Source organism: Paroedura picta, chromosome 1 (genome assembly GCF_049243985.1).
Source record: "Paroedura picta isolate Pp20150507F chromosome 1, Ppicta_v3.0, whole genome shotgun sequence".
Lineage (NCBI taxonomy): Eukaryota > Metazoa > Chordata > Lepidosauria > Squamata > Gekkonidae > Paroedura > Paroedura picta.
Window position 1 is genome coordinate 175,731,118 of NC_135369.1, and position 13,207 is coordinate 175,744,324.

The window sequence follows — 13,207 nt, forward strand, 5'->3', positions numbered from 1 at the left end:
GAACAGAACTATCAGGACTGTGACTAGCCCAAGGTCACCCAGCTGGCTGCATGTGGAGGAGCGGGGAATCAAACCCGGATCGCCAGATTAGAAGTCCACACTCTTAACCACTACACCAAACTCAACTTTAGATGAGTTGAGTGTCGAAATAGAAGCCTGCAGAGTGTGTTCTCCCTTTTATCTGGGCCTGCCATATTCAAAATCTTCCCCACCCTACCTAAACTGCTTGACAGTCCCGAAATGTAGAACAGCACATACGTAGTCTTGCTTAAGCTCTATTCCCAGGGCAGAACTGCAGGGATGCAGGGATGAAAGGTGCTGCAGGTAGATTTAAGGGGGACACCGTGCTGGGCTGAAGCAGCAGAACAAATCTAGAATCCAGGGGCACCTTGAAGACCAACAAAGATTGATTCTGGAGATGAGTGTTGGTTGTGATGCCGAACGCATAGACTCCTTCCTCCATTGGCCATCGGGCTGTCCAAAGTGTTATGAATTCAGGGTAATGCTCCTCTCTCCCTTGATAAAGGATATGGTTTGTCTCCCATCCTACCAAAAGTTGCAAATCCTTCTGGAGGGGAGGGACTGTGCAATTATCATGGCTGTCGTAATTTTTTTCTAACATGTAGTTAAATTGAATGGAGAGCCCTATTTAGTTGCGATGAGGACAGGCTGTGTCTGTTTTCGTAAACAGAAACTGGGGGTTCTTCTATTGTTGAGTCGGTTTTGGCATGTCTACTGATATTTAGCATCGCTGTTGTGTTTGCTGATGTCCAAGATCAGTTATTGTATTCCGGTCATACCTGTATCACTGCCTGTAAGTGTCTCTGGTAATGATCTTATTCCCGATTGCTGTTAATGCCCAAGACTTTAGTCAGAAGAGCATGGAAATAAATAAATGGGAAGAGCCAAATCCTTGTGTGTGGGTTGGATCCTGCCAGGTTGGTTCTGCTCAACCTTGCCCAGTTCACCTCCTTTCTATATCGCCCCCCTCCAAGGATTTTAGTCATGCCAGTCCCATGATCCGCAGCCTAACCTTTTGGGGGATCAGAGGGGGCCCTCGCTTTTCCCAACAGGGATTGGAGTCGAACCAGAAACGGTTGCAAGAAGCACCCACCACCGTCTTTATTCCTATGATCCTATGAGCATGCTCTTGCTGTGCCAACCAGGACATCACACCCTGCAAATTGGGTTTCTTTTGGCTGGCCTGAGAACAGTCTTGATCAAAATGTCAATCCATTGAAATACATGAGATCAGGGCCAGAGGGTTGCTAGCTCTGAGTTGGGAAATCCCAGGAGCTTTGGTGGTGGAGTTTAGAGAGAGCACGGTTTGGGGAGGGGACGTCTCCATTGCAAATCAGTTGTCGTGGTTAAGCCAGCGTGGTGTAATGGTGAAGAGCAGCGGCTTCTATTCTGGCGAGCTGGGTTTCATCCCCCGCTCCTCCACATGCAGCCAGCTGGGTGACCTTGGGCTAGTCGCAGTCCTGATAGTTCTGTTCTCACAGAGCAGGCCTGTCGAGAGCTCTCTCCGCCTCACCTACCTCACATGGTGTCTGTTCTGGGGAGAGGAAGGGAAGGTGACTATAAACCGATTTGAGATTACTTCGGGTAGTAGAAAGTGACATATAAGACCTAACTCCTCCTCCTCCTCCTCCTCCTCCTCCTCCTCCTCCTCCTCCTCCTCCTCCTCCTCCTTCTTCTTCTTCTTCTTCTTCTTCTTCTTCTCAACCCTATCCTAGGAGGACCTCATGTTTATACAATCCATCTTGCCACTGGATCAAAATCGGAGCCACGAAAAGCTATCTAGGCTTCGGATCAACCTTCTTTTCCTTTGTCCCCTTTTGGCAAATTGTTTTCTTCGGGGCTGGACTATCCAACCGAGCCGAGATCCCCCCCCTCCCACAGCCGTCTGAAGGCGTCCTCTCCCCCCTCCCCTACGCAGCCCCTTCCCCTGCCTTTCCCCGCCAGTAGTTACAGTTAATCCGAAGCAGTGCGTTGCGTATGAATAGTCACCCCTTGCTTTTGTTAACAGCGGCTTTCACCCCTGCGGTGCAGAGGCCGGTTGCTCAGCTTTTGTGTGGTCCGGCACCCTCACACCCCAAGGTGGTATGGTTGCAGGCCACGCCATCCCCCAGTTATTTACAATGGCTAATTAAGATCCCACTTACAACCCTTCACCCCACCCTCCGCGCTTTGCGGAAAGCCTCCAACAAAAGGTTTTGATTTCCTTTTTGGCTGGGAGACCTTTTGGCTTCTGTGAGTGAAGAGTGTGTGTGTGGGGGGGGGGGAGAGATTAAGGGAAGGGAAAGCACATAAAGGTATGCACAAGAAAAAAGAAATCGTCCCGTTCCAAAACTGGCCTGGAAACGCTGCAGTCTCTCCGGAATGAAAAATGTTATGAGCAGAGCAGGCTAATTGGAAGCCCGTTTGGAGATTGCATTCTGGGTGGTAGAAGCCAAGCGCACTTTTGATCAGCCATGCAGCACAGGCCCGTCTCGAATTCTTCCCCTTCCCAATGTGGCTGACACCGTGGGGGGAAGAAATGCCTTTTCAGCCAGGCCGGGCGGGGACCACCTCACAAGCAGCCAGACACAAGGCGGGGGGGGGGGGAGACTTTTAACAAGGAAACAATGCCGCTGCTACCTTGTTTTGTGGTCGAGGACACAATAGGGTGGGTGGGCGGTAGTCCCATCGATTTCAAGGCTTGAGGGTCTGATCTTGCACATGGTTCGGGGGGGGGGTTCGGTTTGTGCTTGTCAAGTTGTAGACAACCTTTGCCCACCCTGTTTTCAAGGCAACAGACGTGCACTGGCTTGCTATTGTCTGCTTTTGCAGAGGGGACCCTGTTTTTCCTTGGTGGTCACCCATCCAAATACTAATTAGGGCCTCCATGATTGGGTGAGAGTGGGTCAACCTGGCCTGCCCAGGTCAGGGCTTCTCATGTATACCTGGAATTTCATTCCACCGGCCCTAAGAGCCCATTCTAATGCCATTCTAATAGCTCAACCAAGCCTGATCCCATCAGATCTTGGACCTTAAGCAGGGCTGACCCTGGCGAGAATTTGTACAGGAGGCCTCCAAAGATTTGGGTGGAACACTAGGGGTCATGACCTAGAGGTGGAGAAAAGGCAAACCACCTCTGAATGTCCCTTGCATGGGGGCCAGATAATCCTTGGATCCTGGCTACCCTACACACGCCACACAGTAAATAATAATTCTACTTAATTCAGCTGGCCATCTCTGGGTTGAGGAATGCCTGGAGATTTTGGGGGGTGGAGCCTGAAGAGGGCAGGGTTTGGGAAGGCGAGGGCCTTCAGTGGAGCATCATGTCCACCTTCCACAATGGCCATTTCCTTGTCTGCAGATCATTTGTAATCCCAGATCCCCAGCAACCACCTGGAGGTTGGCAACCAAAAGGCATCTTCCCATAAAACATCTGTCATCAGATCAAGCCTCCTCATGCAGAAGATCGGCTTGAATTCAGTGCAGTGGATTCAGAAGCTCCCACTCACGGGGTTCAGTGAGACTTTCTCCCAAGTAAGCAGGCCTAGGACTGGAGTCTTGAAGCTATCACCCTAAAATCCTTCAGGAAACCCAACCCAAAACAATTCATCTGGGCTGGATTGAGCATCCTCCCTTAGTTGCGGAGGACTTCAAAAGGCATTGAGCCCAAACTCTAAACCCAACAGAAACCTGGGCTAGATGGCCCAGACTAGCCTAGATCTTGTCGCATCTCAGAAGCGAATCAGGGTCAACCCTGGTGAGTATTAAGAAGGGAAGACCGCCAAGAAAGCCCAGGGCTGGTTCAAGCAATGAACCAAGCAATGGTACCCTTCTCTGAGCTACAAGGAAGGGCAGTATATAAATATAATAAATGAACAAACCACCTCTCTGTTTCTTGTCCGGAAAGGCCTGTAGCAATGGTTCTCAACCTTCCTAATGGCGCGACCCTTTAATACAGTTCCTCATGTTGTGGTGACTCCCAACCATTAAATTATGCAAGTGTTCTTTCACAGAAATTAAACCGAAGCTGACCAATGGCGTGAAGATCCATTGGTCATGATTGTATATAAATTGGGTTATTTCCCCGGGGTTTCTCAGTTCAGTTCTGCCTCTTGTCCCACCATGCCGATCTTGCTCTTTTCTGCTGCTCCAGACAGATGAACACTCCATCTCGATCTACCCCGCAAGGCTGTTGTGTAGATGGCAGTCACCACCACCTCCGGCCCAGCTTCTTGCCCTGCCCCGACCCCTGTGAAAGGGTCGTTCGACCCCCAAAGGGTTCCCAACCTCCAGGATGAGAACCACTGCCCTATGGGGTCACCATAAGTCAGGTGGGCCTTGATAGGGACTTCCGATCCCCACCACTACCAGAAACCCAGTGTAGGACAGTGTAGGACAGACATTTCTGGACTTTATTAGGAACTATATGGAAGATCCCGGCCAGAATTTAGAAGGAGGAAGAAAAACAGCACCATTGATTGTTCCTTTGAGCCTCGCTCACTTCTTCAGAATCCTCGCAGTTGAAAAGAAACACTTTCATCACATCATCAGAGACCCACCACAAGAGCTGTGAGCCCTACAGGAATTCTCCCAGTTCCGAAGGACCTGAAAGACAAGAGTCCTTCCGCCAGGCTTTTGGCTGGGGCCAGTAGGCCACTGAATGACATCATATGAATGGGCCCTTCCTAAGAATAACCCACCCCTGAATGGGGGAAGGGGGAAGGTTAAGCTAAAATCTTTAGTCTATGAGGGTTTGGAATAATTTTAACTGTTTCAATTGTATTTAGGTTCCTGATTTTTTTATCCATGTTTTCTTGGTGTCGTGGTTGGGAGCGGTGGCTTCTAATCTGGCGAGCCGGGTTTGATTCCCCGCTCCTCCACATGCAGCCAGCTGGGTGAGCTTGGGCTCGCCACAGCACTGATAAAGCTGTTCTGACCGAGCAGGAATATAAGGGCTTTCTCAGCCTCACCCACCTCACAGGACAACAAAATCAGAGTCCAGTAGCACCTTTAAGACCAACAAAGATTTATTCAAGGCATGAGCTTTCGAGTGCGTGCAAGCACTCTTCCTCAGACTATGAACTTCCATTGTGACAGTGGGAATATAAAGCAAAAATTAATTCTGTTAAATTAGTAAACTGTGTCACAGATCCCAATACAGCCATATGATAATTCTATGCTAAAACAGCCAATCAGTCCCCTGGAATTCAGTTGTAGTTCACACAAACATAGGAGAAATAAAACTATGTTAGTGATTAACGGCTTTAACTTTACCATTTGTTTGTGGCACCATCCATCCTCACCCAAGTGTGAAACATTCCTGTGAGGGAAAGGCTTTGTTTGGGTGAACAACAACTGAATTCGAGGGGACTGATTGGTTCTTTTGGCATAGAATTATCATATGGTTGTATGTGAATGTTGTGACACAGTTTACTCATTTAACAGGATTAAATTTTGCTTTATATTCCCACTGTCACGATGGAAGTTCATAGTCTGAGGAAGAGTGCTTGCACTCGAAAGCTCACGCCTTGAATAAATCTTTGTTGGTCAAAGGTTGGTGGGGAGGCCTGGATTCAAATCTCTCCCCGCTATAAAACTTGCTGGATAGTTTTGAATCAGTCCCTCTCTCAGCCTAGCCTACCACGCAGGGCTGCTATGAGGATAAGATGGGGAGGGAAGAACTACCCAGGCTGCTTTGTGCTCCTTGAAGAAAAGGCAAGATGAAAAATATTCTTGACAGCGACATCTCCTCCATTAAAACCCCTTTGTACCACATCATAGAGAGCCTGCTTGGTGCAGTGTTTAAGAGTGGCAGACTCTGATCTGGAGAACTGGGCTTGATTCCCCACTTCTCCTCCCCATGCAGCCAGCTGGGTGACCTTGGGCCAGTCACAGTTCTCTCAGAGCTCTCTCATCCCCACCTACCTCACAGGTTGTCTGTGGTGAGGAGAGGAAAGGTTGGAAATTGTAAACCACTTTGAGACTCCTTTGCGTAATTAAAAGCAGGGTACCAAAAAAACCCAGCTCTTCTTCCTCATATTATTGTTTATATAATCAAGCTGATTGAAGAGCAGCCTTTAAGCAGACGCAACACACTTCACGAAACATGTGACCGGCTATACCTGTGGTTCTCAACTTTCCTAATGCCGCGACCCTTTAATACAGTTCCTCATGTTGTGGTGATCAACCATAAAATTAGGCAAGTGTTCTTTCACAGAAATTATCCAAAACCGACCAATGGTGTGAAGATCCATGGTTCACGAGTGTATATAAATTGGTTTTATTCTGGGGTTTCTCAGTTCTGTTCTACCTCTTATCCCACCATGCTGATCTTGCTCTTTTCCGCTGCTCCAGACAGACGAACGCTCTATCTTGATCTACCCCGCAAGGCTGTTGTGTGGATGGCACACACACACACACCCCGGCCAAGCTGCTTGCCCTGCCGCAACCCCTTTGAAAGGGTTGTTTGACTCTCAAAGGGGTCCCTATACAGAGATGTCACAGGCGAATGTAACTTCTGATATGCCGAGGAGTGTCGAAATCAGGAATCGAAGCATCATTTGGGAAGGAGTCGTAAGTTAGCTCTGGAAGGCAAACTGGGAACCGTGACCTTGGTGATGCAGTCATGGCACGCCTGACTCCATGGAAAAGTAATATCCAGGACATGTTCCTTCCCTCTTTGTTTGTCTATGCCAAACATAGCAGCAGGTCAAATATTTACGGATCCTTACGGAGGCTGCGAGCACATAGCTAATGCGATTCAATTATTTCCCCGTCTTTATGACAAGACCCCCAGATTTATGCTCTTGAGCCCTTGATCTTAATAATTGGAACTCAAAAGCTTCAGCCCATAGCTGCAGAAGGACATTTAAGCTCGGTAGGGCTGCGTTCCATGGGGAAAGTTTGCATTGAAAACTGTGCCAGATTTGGGGGGGGAAGGATCTGCTTCTGACATGACCTTATTTGGAGTATTTGTTTTCTACGTTCAATGGTGACGGGCAGAAGTAAAACACTGTTGAAGATTCCCTTAAATCTTCTGTCCAAATCTTACTTTTTGTCGTGAGAAATCTGGGGCGAGAAGCTCTCTCTCAGCCTAACTTGCTATTTGCAACATAGAGATGATAACGTACAGCAATGGTCCCCAACCTTTTTATCACCGGGGACGGTCAGCACTTTACAATTTTACTGAGGCCTGGGGGGGGGTAGTCTTTTGCTGAGGGATGTCGCCGCTGCCTGAGCCCCTGCTCCACTTGCTTTCCTGCTGGTGCCCCTGACTTCCTGCCGCCCACTGGGGGACGCTGCCAGCAGCAGCTGCGCAGTGTCATGCCGAGGGGGAGCCCCAGCCATGGCGGCCACCGGAGAGCACCTAAGGTGAGCCAGCAGCAGAGTGGCAGGGCAGCCCCCGAGTAAGCAGCCAGGGAGGAGGACGAGGAGCCATGGCGCGGTACCGACTGATCTACGGACCGGTCCCGGTCTCCAGACTGGGGGTTGGGGACCACTGACATACAGGAGTGCTGTCATGGTGAAGAAATGGGCGTGCTGGGTGGGGCGGTATACAAATCCCATAAATAAAGAAAACAACATAAAATATGCTCTTAGCATTTTTAAACACTAGAAAAATGCTTATTCCGGAAGTCAAAGATGGGTGGTCCTCAAGGTTGTTATCCCAAATTCAGACTATGGGCTGAGATAATAAGTTTTAGCCACAATTCTTAAGACAATTTCTGGAGATGTAACTGTATCAAATTCTGAACTTGACCCAAATGTGAATATCAGACATTAGGGATGGAGACAAACCCAAAAATTACAGTTCAGGGTGGGGGGGTGTTCCCTGGGAAAGGTTAAATAGCTTTGAGCCATTTAACTAGCAAAATGGACACGTGAAATGGCTTGCAGCTACTTCAGCCTAACAGTCAGGTAAGTGACAGCCATTTCACCAGACCCTTTCACTTCCTTCCGCTTGGAAGACTATGTGTGAAATGGACAAGTTCAATGGCTGTGAGCCATTTAAACCTAACAGCTGACAGACATACCTGCCATGCTCAGCTGTTATGTGTAAATGGTCCAAACAGCTGAACTGGACAAAAGTCCGGGAAATGTTTGGGCACAAATCGACTGCTCCAAATTAGGACAAACTCACTCCAAATAGCAGTGGCAGTTTCAGTTGTGGCATTTTCCACACTTAGTGTATTTGTTGGTTTTAATCAGGAAAGTAGATTCAGGTGGATCGCCGTATTGGTTGGAAGCAGCAGAACAAAATTTGAGCCCAGTGGCACCGTGCATGCTTGTGTTGGTCTTAAAGGAGGAAGAAAAGAGCTTGTTTCTTATTCCCTGCTTACTACTATCCAAAGGAGTCCCAAGAGGCATACAAACACTTTTCCCTTCCTCTCCCCACAATGGACACCCTATGAGGTAGGTGGGGCTCTAACAGAAGTGCTGTTAGAGAAGAGCCCTAGGAGAACTGTGACTAGCCCAAGGACACTCAGTTGGCCGCACATGGAAGAGTAGGGAATCGAACCCGGGATCCTCTGTTCTTTATCCACAACACCATGCAGGGTCTTGATATTCTGAGTTTGTGTAAGCCAGTGGCAACTTGTCAACACTCACACACACACACACACACACACACACACACTGGCCACCACCCCTGTGGTGTAGGGACAATCCACATGTAAAAACCTGTTCCCAATACAGATTACTGCTGAAGCTTTGGGGAGACTCAAGCTGCATCGTGATCTGGGTAATCCTGAGAAAGGGGATAAAAATATCGAAAACAATCCAGCCGAAAATGCTTTTGGAGAACACACTTCCCAGGTGAAATCTCGCTCTATCAAGAGAACTGCTCAAGCTGTGTGTTTCATTCCTCCGAGCAAGCACAGATCCTTTCTGCCTTTTTCTTTCTTTAAGGAAAATAAAGCTTATTTTCAAAAGCTTTCGACTAAGAGTGCATTTTGAAACAAAGAACATAAACTTTTAATGGCAAGTGCTTAGTCAGGGCGTCCCTTTGCTCATGTCCTCTGTACAGGTCTGCTTCCAGTGCACTCCCCTTCATGGCTTACATACAGTAACAGATCGGAGATTTATACAGATCTCACTTTCGCTGGACTTCCGCTCCAGTCCGAAACCTGTTTCCTCTTGGAGCTAAGTGTTTACCTCCAGGTCAATGTGTTTCCAATGAACCAACGAACCATAGAGTGGGAAGGGGCCAGACAGGCCATCTAATCCAACCCCCTTGCTCAATGCAAGATCAGCCTCAAGCATCCAGGAGAACAATCCGTCTAGCCGCTGCTTGAAGAACACCAGTGAGCTTTTTATTGGGCTTTCCAAAGCACAGCAAACAAAAAACAAAAAAAGGTCACCATTTTCAGATGATGGTAATTACTGTCATGTGACCCCCGAACACATTTTCTTAAGAGAAGTGCTTACAAGAAAGCTCTGGCAATTATTTCAGTTCTCTGGGGCAGTTCAGGTGGAGGGATCAAGTCACCTCTGACGAGCAAAGAGTGCCCATAGGTCACTTTGTCTCTCGGCCTTGGATGGGCCGATCCACCTGAGGTGGAATCCTCGTATCTGACCTCATTGGGGGGCTCTGTGCAATTCCCAGGTAAGGGCAAGCCCAGATGAGACGGGGAAGAGGGGACTCTGGGCCATTTTATCACCCTGAGCAGCTCTAGGGAGCTGCCCCTGCCAAAATGGGGAGAGTACTGTCTCCCCCTCCCCCCTTCTCTGCAATCTCAGTCTAGATTGGGCCTGTGAACGCCTGGGATTAATATTCCAAGTACAGGACTCCAGGTGCGTGCCAAGTCAAAAGTCCTTGTAGCAACCGAGTGTTAGACTGTGGGAGGCCTGGAGCAACGAAAACCCGTTTTCTCTAAAAGTAGGCCTGTAAAAGAGGCGAGTGGAATTTTCCATTCATATGACAAAAATCACTGTCAAGAATCAGGGCCATTCCGCACTCGTTCAAAATAGCACAATGGTTACAAATTGAAATCGCTACTGTTTTGCTGTGATGCACAACGTCGTTGACAATCTGCAACACTCCTGAAACCGATCCGCAAAAAGCGCTTCGTTGTAGCGCTTTCAGGGAAATCCCAAAAAGTGGATTCACCCTCCAGAAAGCGCTACACTCTTGCAACCAATCTGCAACACTAGCGGGAAAGTTCTGTCTGTTACCATTGTTGTGGTTTCTGCAAAGTCCCTCCCCCTAGCTCTCTCCTCTGATCTTCCGGCGAAGCGATCGCCATTTTTTTTTTCTCGGAGCGAGCGGAGATCAACGCACCGGCAAGCCTTTGTTTACCCAGCGAGGCTTCCCTGGCTGCAGTCCCTCCCGAGCTTTTTTAAGTCACAAAGCACCAAGCAACACACAGCCCCGTTTGCTGGTTTATTTTCCCTTTATTTTTCACTCTATTTTCGGCCGAAAATCACGCCCGTGCAGGGGGGGGTTCACTCGGGGGGAGCGTGGCAACTCAAACACCACCTGCTAGCTAAATGGGTCTCTCCGTTGCAACGAATCAACGCAGATTCGTTGCAACATGTGTGTGTGTGTGTGTTTTTAACATTCATTAAAGGGAAAAGGGCTTTTGGGGAGCATGATAACAGCCGCCCATTGGCTGCTTGATGGCCAGGGGCGGGACAAAGCTCGGCAATATCGCTTCCTGGCTAGCGATTTTTGCTGAGACCAGAAGCCTGTGGGAAACAATAGAAACGCAACTGGATTCCACTACAAAGGCAGGTATGCATAACGACGTATTACACTATTTAAAATGGCGTTTTTTCGTTCCGCAACCAATTTGCTACATTGATCCTGGTGCGGAATGGCCCTCACTATCGATACTGGCTGATCTCCCAAAATGAGGGGACCAAAACAAGCAGAGTCTGAGGACTCTACCATACTCTAAATGGCTTTTGATTGGTTTAGACCTCCCCCTCATCTAGCACGAGAGAACTTCGATTCAGGTCGGCAGCCATGTTGGTCTGAAGCAATCAAGCAAAGCTGGCGTCCAGTGGCCAACAAAGCTTTATTTTGAAGAAGAAGAGTTGGTTCTTATATGCCGCTTTTCCTTACCCAAAGAAGTCTCAAAGTGATTTACAGTCACCTTCCATTTCCTCTCACCACAACAGACACCCTGTGAGGTGAGGCTGAGGGAGCTCTGATATGACTAAAGAAGAAGAGTTGGTTCTTGTATGCCGCCTTTCTCTACCCGAAGGAGTCTCAAAGTTGCTTACAATCGCCTTCCCTTTCCTCTCCCCACAACAGACACCCTGTGAGGGAGGTGATGCTGAGAGAGCCCTGACATCACTGCTCGGTCAGAAAAGCTTTACCAGTGCTGTGGCGAGCCCAAGGTCACCCAGCTGGCTGCATGTGGGGGAGTGGGGAATCAAACCCGGCTCACCAGATTAGAAGCCCGCACTCTTAACCACTACACCAAGCTTGGGTAGAAGCTTCCATGTGCACACACACTTCTAATCCAGAGACCGACATTCTTACTCGAGTTTAAGCAATTTTTAGCTTGTCGGTCAAGTTCAGTACAAAGCCAGAGAAAGGGAGAACGTGCGAACAGCAAGTCATACATGTAACGGTGTGTTTTAAATAACGTTGTTTTTTTTTTAATTGTTGAGGCAGTAATACTTGGTTCGTGGAACTGCAATATACAGAGAGGTGAAATAAATAGCTAATATATATAATATATAATATATATTTATATATAATAGAGCTGGTTTTAAAATATTCCCTTATCATTGGTGTATTAGGTTTATTTTCTTTTCTTTTTTTTACTTAAGTCACTCGAAGGTAGCAGCATTCTCCAGAACTGAGCACAATGCAGGATCACAGAGCCGTGACACCTTATGTCGTCGTTGCCGTCGTCGTCGTCGTCGGAAAGGTTACAAAGGACTGAGGTATTGAGCTCTCCACGGAAGCCCAATGACTGATTCGTGCACCATCTCGTCTCGGTCGGGCTTGCAGCGGACAATCCAAACAGACCACTGCAACACCAGAGAATTATCCAAAGGGGGTCAAGAGTAGGGTTGACAGCTCCTGGTTTGGAAATACCCGGAGATTCTAGGGGGTGGAGCCTGGGGAGGGCGGGGTTGTGGAGTGGGCGGGACCTCAGCAGGCGACAATGCCACAAGAGTCCACCCTCCAAAGCAGCCATTTTTCTCCAGGGGAACTGATCTCCGGCCTGGGGATTCGTTGTCATTCCGGGGGATCTCCAGGCGTCACCGGGAGGGGGGCAACCCTAGGTCAGGGGGACTTTGGGAGAAAGAACTTTGGTGTGTGTTTTTCCTTTGGTTTACGATTGGTTTTTCGTGGTCAAAGATGATATATCTTTTTTTCCTCCTCCCCTCTGGGGATTGGCTTTGTCCGTTCCAAAAGAGAAATAAGAAGCACCTGTAGGTTAATCCACAGCCAAAAAAAAAAATGTCAATTTAAATAGAGCCATTCATTTCTTCTTCAAGTCACAATAAATCCTTTACAGCTTCCCCAGCATTATTTTTTTTCAACCCAGTCTTTAAAAAAAAATTAAACACAATGTACAAAAATAGAGATTTTCCCTTTTTTTTTTTAGTGTAAAAATATTTCTCTGGTACAGTCTTATCTTTTGTAGTTTAATCGCACGACGCTGTCTTTTGTCTGTCTTTTAACTGAGGTTGGTGGGACGTATCCTCTTAGTCCTCTTGGTCACTGTGGTATACTTGAAAGGTTTCTGTAATTCCACTTGACCCTTTGGGTATCTTTTCATAAAATGGACGTCTTGCTGGTTCTCTCGTGTCTTGGGCCCTTTCCGAGGCCTCCCTTTCTTGGTGAAGCCAACGTACCAGCCTGAGTACTTTGCTGACATCAGCGCAGTATAATTGTTCTCAAGGACTTTCTCTATGAAGACACACTCCTTGCTGGCTCCGTCTGGCTGCAAAAGAAACAGGGAAGTCAATCAATCAGTAAGTCGTGGCACATTTGATAGTTCTCTGTTACTGGCATTCATCATCTCCTTTCCTACCCTAAGATAATTCCCCTACCACTGAAAATAATACAAAGGAGGAGGAGGAGGAGAGGAGGAGGAGGAGGAGGAGGAGAGGAGGAGGAGGAGGAGGAGAGGAGGAGGAGGCGTGGGTTCTTATATGCCACTGTTCTCTCCCGAAGGAGTCTCAAAGTGGCTTACATTCGCCTTCCCTTTCTCTCCCCACAACAGACACCCTGTGAGGGAGG

At 48.0% G+C, this 13,207-nt stretch overlaps 1 protein-coding gene across 2 annotated transcripts in view; it reads right to left on the reverse strand.

The window, feature by feature from the left end:
- Positions 1-11,604: 11,604 nt before the first annotated feature.
- FGF18 (fibroblast growth factor 18) overlaps positions 11,605-13,207 on the reverse strand; it is a 145,551-nt gene continuing 143,948 nt past the window's right edge. For both annotated transcript variants that reach the window (XM_077312868.1, XM_077312858.1), the window contains one exon: positions 11,605-12,908. In XM_077312868.1, coding sequence (XP_077168983.1) covers positions 12,642-12,908 — 267 coding nt within the window. In that variant the 3' untranslated portion in view covers positions 11,605-12,641. The remainder of the gene's footprint in view (positions 12,909-13,207) is intronic.